General features: G+C 39.1%; 1 protein-coding gene across 4 annotated transcripts in view; it reads left to right on the forward strand.

Annotated features, from left to right (window-relative positions):
- The window catches only part of LOC107676964 (transcription factor E2-alpha-like), a 32,576-nt gene that overhangs the window by 18,636 nt on the left and 4,279 nt on the right, over positions 1-9,661 (forward strand). For 2 of the 4 annotated variants that reach the window (XM_016471719.1, XM_016471722.1), the window contains 12 exons: positions 619-718; positions 965-1,101; positions 1,182-1,278; positions 1,550-1,608; positions 1,772-1,847; positions 2,990-3,066; positions 3,910-4,113; positions 5,701-5,812; positions 5,937-6,084; positions 6,359-6,412; positions 7,403-7,638; positions 8,535-8,687. In XM_016471719.1, coding sequence (XP_016327205.1) covers positions 619-718; positions 965-1,101; positions 1,182-1,278; positions 1,550-1,608; positions 1,772-1,847; positions 2,990-3,066; positions 3,910-4,113; positions 5,701-5,812; positions 5,937-6,084; positions 6,359-6,412; positions 7,403-7,638; positions 8,535-8,680 — 1,446 coding nt within the window. In that variant the 3' untranslated portion in view covers positions 8,681-8,687. The remainder of the gene's footprint in view (positions 1-618; positions 719-964; positions 1,102-1,181; positions 1,279-1,549; positions 1,609-1,771; positions 1,848-2,989; positions 3,067-3,909; positions 4,114-5,700; positions 5,813-5,936; positions 6,085-6,358; positions 6,413-7,402; positions 7,639-8,534; positions 8,688-9,661) is intronic. The other 2 variants (XM_016471720.1, XM_016471721.1) reach the window with 2 other exon arrangements.

Genomic DNA, 9,661 nt, shown 5'->3' on the forward strand with positions numbered 1-9,661 from the left:
AGACCCACCCGCCCGCCGGCGCCCCCCGGCGCCCCCCTCCCTCCCAAACACTCGCTCATGTATGCGCGCATACAGACAAACATACAAATCATACGTGTTAAGACGTGCTTGTTGGGGAATACGCTGTATGGAGGTATGCCTCGCGGCTCCTGAATTCAGATGAATTTCCGATCATAATTCGGTTCCGTTTATCGGTTCCAGATAATTTTATTGTGAATACTATAAACAAAACATATCTTTTTTTTCCATTTCCACGTTATGGAATATGTCAACACCCAGTGTGCTTAGCTTGATTTGGACGCTCTTAGTGATGGTGCTCCCTGTAGCTGTCCTCCCTCTCCTTTTTGGCTCATGGGAGTGCGAGAGGAAGCGCCGACTGTGCCATGAGATGGCCGTGGCGCATTTCCCAGCATGCTCTGTTCTCTGTCCCTGCCACTTTATCTGAGGGGGCACTATGGAAACACACGTCCACGTCATTTGTACCAAAAATCACAATGCGCTTGCCAGCTTCATGGACTCCATATCAGTTGTGCATTCAAGTGCAGGCGATTCGCTAGGGATATTTTGTCCTGTTACTGTGAACGCCATGTTTCTTTATGTCCTTGTTTGTAAATGCAGGTTTATGCTGCCACCTCTGGCGATGACTATATCCGTGATGGTGCTGCCTACCCAGGCTCCAAACCTGGTTCTGTGTACCCAGGATCTTTTTACATGCAAGGTGTGTATATGGGGAAATAAAATCGTTTTTTCCTTATCTCCCCAAGCCGTAAATTCTAATATTAATGTGTACATAAGTTGTTCACGTAGGCATGCTTGCAAATAGACTAAGCAATAGTTTTGTTTGTTTGTTTGATTTGAAATTAGGAGCATACACAGACAAATTTTCTTTGGATTAGAATAGACATCCACATAAGTTCTTGTGCTGATTGTTATTGATCCTGGCCATCTGTCTTTGTGTTCGCAGAGGGCCTACACTCTTCTTCGGACCCCTGGGCCCCATCTGGATCCATAGGTCAGTCGGGATACACAGCTATGCTGGGGAATTCGCCACACATCAGTCAGCCAGGCTCCTTCTCTGCGATAAACCCTCAAGACAGAATGGTATGTCTTCTGAAAGGTTTGGAGAAGGGCTTAAATTATGACTCATTTCAGAAGCTCCAATAACGGTTTATTTCCCACAGAACTATCCCTTGCATGGAGCTGACGTCAATGGTTTCCATTCGGGCTCCGCAGCCTATAGCCACACATCCTCCATGAATGGATCAGACAGCATTTTGGGTAAATTACCTTCGTCGTTTGAATTTAATGTCCTCTAGGTTGTGAAATGAGCTTGTAATTGAGTTCAGATTGGATCTTGAAGTTGAGTCTTCTTGTAAAATCATTTTTGGCCTTGGACTAGTCTGAACTCGAACTGTCATTTAGAGGAAATGGCCTTCAATCTTTCATTCAGACTTTGAATGGACATTTTTAGCAGATTATGGATCACTTGAATAGTCATGACATTGACGTAATGAATGGAGTTAATAAGTACTCCCGTTCTCTCCCACAGCAAGCAGAGGTTCAGTCGCAGGCAGCTCAGGTGATGAGATCGGAAAAGCTCTTGCTTCGGTGAGTGAGCTTTCATTAATCACCATGAAAGAGCATTTGGCCATGTGAAGTCAAAGATGGATAGCATTATTCAGACTTTCAGTGATCCTTTGGGTATGGATTATTATTAGCCATAGTTGAAGGAGTGCAGTGCTTCATATTTAGTCGTGTTTTTGATTGACAGATCTATCCTTCGGACCACAACAGCAACAACTTCTCCACTCCTTCCACTCCTGTCGCCTCCCCTCAGGGCATTGCAAGTAAGTCAGATACGATGTCTTATTCCGTCAAACCTTGACCTGGTTCATTAGATCAGTTTGTGTTGAAAGATACCAAGACAAAAACGTGTACGCAGAGGAAGAAGCCTGAAGAATCATAAATCATTCTCTTTAGATTGATGGGCTTTGTGTAGGTCAAGGTGTGAATGTGAAGCTCTAGAGTGCCATTGTCTGGGCTTGCCTTGATCTTCTCAAGTGCATCAACAAATCATTGTGAGGATGTGTTTCCTGGTGAACTTAAGAGAAGAGGGCCATTCACAGGTTTTTTCCCCTCCCTGATTTGTTCTTTTATGTGGTTTCTACATAATCAAGCAGTCTATTTTGCTCCACTCCTACTACTTCTTCAGCAAGACCTCTCCCCCCACTGTTCTCACCCCTCCCCTCTTCAGCCCAGCTGCCTGTGGAGTTGGACGGGCTCCAGGAGTAGGCAGATGGCTCTGTAATTAGAAGTGCATCTCTCCATTCCCATCCCACTTCTCCCTGTTAAATCAAATTACAGGCAAAAGAGAAATATCGCTTTGCTGGATTTGTATTCTCCGCTGGCCCGAGACCCACCCGCCCGCCAGCGCCCCCTCCCTCCCAAACACTCGCTCATGTATGCGCACACACAGACAAACATACAAATCACACGTGTTAAGACGTGCATGTTGGGGAATACGCTGTATGGAGGTATGCCTCGGGTCTCCTGAATTCATCTGAATTCAGACTTTCAGTGATCCTTTGGGTATGGATTATTATTAGCCATAGTTGAAGGAGTGCAGTGCTTCATATTTAGTCGTGTTTTTGATTGACAGATCTATCCTTCGGACCACAACAGCAACAACTTCTCCACTCCTTCCACTCCTGTCGCCTCCCCTCAGGGCATTGCAAGTAAGTCAGATACGATGTCTTATTCCGTCAAACCTTGACCTGGTTCATTAGATCAGTTTGTGTTGAAAGATACCAAGACAAAAACGTGTACGCAGAGGAAGAAGCCTGAAGAATCATAAATCATTCTCTTTAGATTGATGGGCTTTGTGTAGGTCAAGGTGTGAATGTGAAGCTCTAGAGTGCCATCTGCTGTCGTAGTGGCACATCAGCATTCAGATGTTTCACACTCGGGCTATATATCATGTTCTCCTCAGCAGGTGCAGCACAGTGGTCGAGAGCTTCTGGCCAGACTGCTCTGTCTCCTAACTATGAGGGTGGACTACATGCACTGGTAGGTTTATAAAGTTCCATTTTGAACATTCCCCAATGTTAACGCCTCAAGCGTCACTCTTTGATTAGACAAATGTACAAACTGTGTTATTTTAGTATTATTTATATACTATTAAAATATTAATCAATATTGTGATTTAGCTCTTATGGTATTTCAGTTTATATTTTAAGATTTTGTAGTTTTGCTTTTTTATTTTTATCACGTTAATTTTATTTAGCTTAAAATTTTCTTTTTTTATCAGTTTTAGTCATTTTAGTACTTTTTTATTTCTGTGAGTTGCCAGTGCAACATTTCTAATTTTCGTTTAATCTAAAAAAAAAATTCAACTTTATTTCAACTAACAACAATAACTTAGTTTTAGTTTTACTTAAAGGGGTGGTTCGATGCTGGTAGGGTTTTTGTGGCATTAAACTGTCAGAATTTTAAAAGACGATATCTCCGTTTGCATTGAACTTTCAGCTTTGTAACTTTGCAGATATTGTTTATGCCAAACAGCTACATTACACACTAATGTTAAAAAAGTGAAATCGCAATGAACCACCCCTTTAACAATAACAACACTGATGTAAAACCACATTTAGCAATGACAACATTTTTAGATTATATTTAAAAAAATGCTCTACTTAAAAACATTAAATAAAATGTATTGTGTTTTAATATTATGTTATTTATATATATATTTTTAAATATTGACTTTTTAGCTGTCTTAATGATTGTTTTTGGCCTCATTGTGCACAAAGCATCTGTGCTTTTTATTCTACAGAGAAATTTATTTCAGTTTAATAACTTGTAATATATACTTATGTATACTTTAAGGTAAATATAAATTATTTTTCTCCACAGCAGAACAAAATGGAAGACCGGCTGGAGGAGGCCATTTATGTGCTGCGAAGTCATGCAGTGGGTCAGGCCCCGGGAATTCCTGGAGCACATGCCGACATGCACGGCCTACTGGGTGCCGTCTCCACATCCAGTGGATCTATGGGGGGTCTCCCTCAGTCCTACTCCAACCCAGGACTGCCCCTAAGCAACAAACATTCTACCATGGTTAGTGTAGGCACTTAACGTATGATCCAAACAGATGGATAACATGAACTTGCATCCAAGGCATCATGTTTTTACTGAATTGGTTGATTTAGGGAGTTAATTTAATTGAACTTGATTGAAATGCAATATTTCAAACCTTTAACCCATGGGAGAAAAATCAACCCTCCGCAAAAGTTTGCAGTTCCGTGCAAAAAAATGTGGATTTGGCAACCCTGCATCCAACACGAGCTGCATCCAAAGTGATTTAAATACTCCGATTATTGTTAGCGGCTGCCTGATGAGTGAAAATTATATTCAATATTAGAATGTTTGCGGGAGCAGGCAGTAATGGTCAGAAATTCAGAGGGAGTGAGTCCCGCACAGAGCTTTAAAACAAAAACACACACAATGAATGGCGACTGTAGAAAGCAAAAGCCGAATCCCGGACATTTTGGGCGATTTAGAAATTCTGGCCGCATTTTTTTTTTTTAGGTCCAAAAAGAGGACATGTCCAGGAGAAAGAGGACGTATGGTCACCCTAGATTCAGTGATTTGTTTGGATTATCAACTTGATGACGAAAGTTATAGTTATTGGCCGATAACCATGCTAGCAACAATGCATTATATTTTTAGTAAAATGAGTAATTTTACTCGTACCGTTATTTTACTCATAACGCTTATGAGTAAAATAAGTGATAGTTTACCCAAAAGTGAAAATTTTACTAATTTACTCACCCTCATATCGTTCCAAACCCTTAAGACCTTCGTTTATCTTTGGAACACAAATTAAGATATTTTTGATGAAATCCGAGAGCTTTCTGACCCTGCATAGACAGCAGCAAAACTACCACGTTCAAGGCAGAAAGGTAGTAAGAACATTGTTAAAGTCTGTGACATCAGTAATTCAACTGTAACGTTATAAAGCTATGAGAATACTTTTTGTGTGCAAAAAACAAACAAACAAAAACAGCGTCTTTATTCAGCAGTTTCTTCTCTTCTGTGTCAGTCTTTGATGCACATTTACAAGAGTACCATGATGCATGCATGTGGTGCTGCTGACGAAAAAATTCAAAGTCATCCTCTGTCGAAATCTTCAGACATCTTTACGAAGACTGTTTTTTGTACAGCGTGTATCGTCCTCTGCTTGTAAACAAGGCTGGCTCCTCCTCCCATGAACGCGTGACGATGACTGACAGGGAAGAGAAGAAATTGTTGAATAAAGTCTTTTTTTTTTTCTTTCTTTGAGCACAAAAAGTATTCTCGTAGCTTCATAAAATTACTGTTAAAGCACTGATGTCACATGGACTATTTTAACGATGTCTTTACTAACTTTCTGGGCCTTGAACGTGTCAGTTGCATTGCTGTCTAAGCATGGTCAGAAAGCTCTCAGATTTCATCAAAAATATCTCAATTTGTGTTCAGAAGATGAACGAAGGTCTTATGGGTTTGGAACAACATGCAACTACAGTTTCAAACTAGCTTCACAAACACTGATAACAGGCCTCTAGTTTAGAGCTGTATGTGGTGTTGTGTAACACAAAACAATAAAAATGCACCTGTGGGTATTGATATGTGCTAATTACTCTCCCTTGTTGCACTTGTCTGCAGGCTGGAAGCCATCATGACGACCATGCCTGCCTTCCTCCCAGCAGCACCCTGTTGCAGTCCGCTCATGCTTCAGGCACCCCACAGCCTGGAGGAGCACCAGAGGGTTTTAACAGTGAGTAGAAGTTTCAATTTCTCCTTTTGAACCAACTGAACATGTAAACAACAGATGCAAATGCTGAGAGTTGTGTGTGAGTTTCAGCGGGATGCATTTAACGATTTCCTGTCTTTGGCTTCAGGTTTGCCCGGAGGCTTGGCCCATGCCACGCATTCATCAAACAAGTCCGATATTAAGAGGGAAGACAAGGAGGAAGATGAGAACTCCTCCGTGGCCGATAAGTCTGAGGAAGAGAAGAAGGAAAGCAAACCGTCTCGCCCCAGATCAAGGTACAAAACCGCTTTTTTAAGCATTGCTCTAAACTAATGGCTGAATGATTTTGAAACCATAAACACTCAACCACATGATGGTTTGAAGCAAATCTGCATGGTCTTAATTTGATCGCCTACAACAAATGTCTAATAAGTTTCTGTGTTTGTTCGAATGTTTCTTCACACCATACCAGGCCTGATTTGAAAGTGTTTGGGCTTCCCCAAAACCCAAAATACCATGTTTTATAGTGTTCTCCCCCCTCCCCCTCCCAAACTCTCACATTGTTTTCAGAAAGGAGGTGTTTACCCATCAAGTCCTTTCATGTGTATCAGACCAGGGAGAAGAGTAAGTCTATCTCCCACCATAGAGTGCATGTTTGTGAAAGACTCCGGATGCACACTTGATCACTTTTAAAGGTTAAATGTCTGTGTGTTATTGTGCACAAAATAAATTCAAAGCCATTAAAACGCTAAGATGATTTTTACACAGGTGGGACTCTGACCTATATAGGACGGTTTCATGAGTATAAACTAGAATTGTCTGTTTTTCAATCCACAATTGTCTGCAAAGCAGCATATAAAGCAGATTTGTATTTTTGTCTTTTTTATATATATGAATTTTTTCATTCATCTCCTGATCTAAAAATTGGGTTAAAATTGATGTTTCTATACTACACCAGTAAAAGGTTTGGACACAAATTCTCATTCTTTATCATGAAATGGTGAAAATGAAAAAAGTCAGCAGAACTATGAAATAACACTAATGGACTATGGGATGCTTAACCGCATTGAAGGAGTTTGCATGTATTCTGGACACTGTCTAGTCCTACTCAAGCAAAAATAAATAAGCAAAATAAAATATATGTAGCACAATTGTTTTCAACAATGATAATAATAAGAAATTTTTCTTGAGCAGCAAATCAGCATATTACAATGATTTCTGGAGGATCATGGAATCATTTTATCCACCCCAAACTTTTGAATGGTACATATAGACAACATATTTCTCTACTGAAGTAATTTCACACATTTATGCATAAGCCTTCAGATCCAAAACCTATTTAGCATGAGTAGACATTTGTCAGGTGTGTCCAAAATTTTGACTAGTACTATATTTAAGAGATTTATAAGTAATTTATGTACACAACTTTACACCTAATATACTTCAGCAGGCACCTGGACTACAAAGCTTACATGTCACCGTGTTAAACATAGAAAATGTTATTTTATTTAATTTTTTATTTAAATAAAGTACATTTTCAGTTCATTGTACAATTTAAAAAAACGGAATTTATATGTTATATATAATGTTATATATATTATTATCTCTTCACAGTCAAGACAATGAAGATGATGAGGATTTGCCGCCAGAGTTAAAGGTCGAGCGGGAGAAAGAGCGGCGAGTGGCGAACAACGTACGAGAGCGACTGCGCGTGCATGACATCAATGAGGCCTTCAAAGAGCTTGGCCGCATGTGCCAGCTGCACCTGACCAACGACAAACCCCAGACCAAACTGCTCATCCTGCACCAGGCCGTCAACGTGATCCTAAACCTGGAGCAACAAGTCCGCGGTATGTGTTTTCTTCCTTAAAGGGATAGTTCACCCAAAAATGAAAATTCTGTCATTAATTACTCACCCTCATGTCGTTCCAAACCCATAAGACCTTCGTTCATCTTCGGAACACAAATTAAGATGTTTTTGGTGAATTCCGAGAGCTCTCTGACCATCCCATAGACAGCAAGGATCCTAACACGATCAAGGCTCAGTTAAAATAATCCATGCGACATCAGTGGTTCAACCATAATTTTACAAAGCTACGAGAATATTTTTGTGCGCAAAGAAAACAAAAATAACGACTTTATTCAACAATTTGTCTCCTCCGCGTCACCCTATAGCGCCATTTTGGAGAGTATCACATACGTAAACAATGTATGCTGTTCTTTGTCAGCAACACCGTACGTGGATACACTGTTTACAAAAACAACGTATGCAATGTATGTACGCGGATACGTTGTTTAAAAAAAATTAATTAAGGTCTTTTAATTAAGGTGGACTAGATTAGACTGTAATACAAATGGTCAGAGAGCTCTCGGAATGCATCAAAAATATCTTAATTTGTGTTCCGAAGATGAACAAAGGTCTTACGGGTTTGGAACGACATGAGGGCGAGTAATTAATGACAGGATTTTCATTTTTGGGTGAACTAACCCTTTAATACTGACATAAAACAGCATTGACTTGTATAATTTGACATTTTCTGAGTAATACTGAATATTCATGGGGAAATATGTCGGAAATATTTTCATTTATAATAATATTGATTGATATCTGTTCACTTGGCCTTGTAAATTTCAATGAAATGCTTTGTGATAAATGAACAGTTAAACTTTTCTAAAATTCAGTATTGGACTTCCCTTTCGGTGAATCAATCTCTAATTTTGTGCTTTTACTTTCATTTTCATTTAGAACGCAACCTGAACCCAAAAGCGGCATGTCTGAAGCGACGTGAAGAGGAGAAAGTGTCCGGGGTGGTTGGAGACACTCAAATGCAGCTCTCCGGACCACATCCAGGACTGGGAGGAGATGGACGCAACTCTGTCAGTCACATGTGATCATGTGGTATGTTAATGTCCATTTAAACATTGCCTCACTTTGTGTAATCCAGGTTATGCAAACATTTTTTGGTCACTAGTTAGATTTTTTTCACTATTGTTAATACAGTTAATAGTATACAATGGTTAGACACCAAAAATTAGAGCTGCATGTTATCGCAACTGTATCGATTAACACTTATTTTAATAGCACTGTTAAAAATGGTCTCAAGCAAATGTCAAAAACAAAATCCATTTTTATGCAATGTTGTAATGCCTTTTGTCATTTATTTTGACAAAATGCTATGGAATTTAAATATCTGCCATTTATCAGCAATAACATTAAAATAATTTTCCTCTTATTAGTCTAAAAAAATCAAGTGTTATTTTAGTAGTGTATATTAGGCATGGGCTGGTATGAGATTTTGACGGTATGATAACCTTAAGCAAAAATATCACAGTTTCATGGTATTGTTGTTACAGCTCTAAAATGTGTTAATTGAAAATGTCTGGGTAAAAAAAAACTGAACACAATATATTTTGAGCAACATACAGAATATTTGGAACAGTAGTATTTGTTTTATTTGTTTTTGATTTGTTTCTGAAATGTGGGCTGTCCTGCAGCTTTTGATGTGGATGGTTGATTTGCTGCTAGAGCTACTGCTGCCCTAAAAAGAAGAAAAATAAAGACTGACATCTTTATTTAACTTAAATCTGTAATTACAGTTATTTAATTTTAGTTATATAATTCATATACATATCATTTCATATCATTTATTAATATAATTTCATATACATAATTTGATTTAATAATAACCCAATTTGAAGCAAAAACAGAATGTTCTGACTAGCTTTTTATGAAACACATTCATATAAACCCCCAAATCAATATTGAGGATTTTCTTCCAATAGTTCGTGCATCATGAACAGTGAGTGATCTGCCTGCTACAGTATTTTTCTCTGTGCGTCCGTCTTCAGCGTCTCTGGCCTCTGTTAACGGGC

This window comes from Sinocyclocheilus anshuiensis, unplaced genomic scaffold, assembly GCF_001515605.1.
Source record: "Sinocyclocheilus anshuiensis isolate Anshui unplaced genomic scaffold, SAMN03320099.WGS_v1.1 scaffold420, whole genome shotgun sequence".
Lineage (NCBI taxonomy): Eukaryota > Metazoa > Chordata > Actinopteri > Cypriniformes > Cyprinidae > Sinocyclocheilus > Sinocyclocheilus anshuiensis.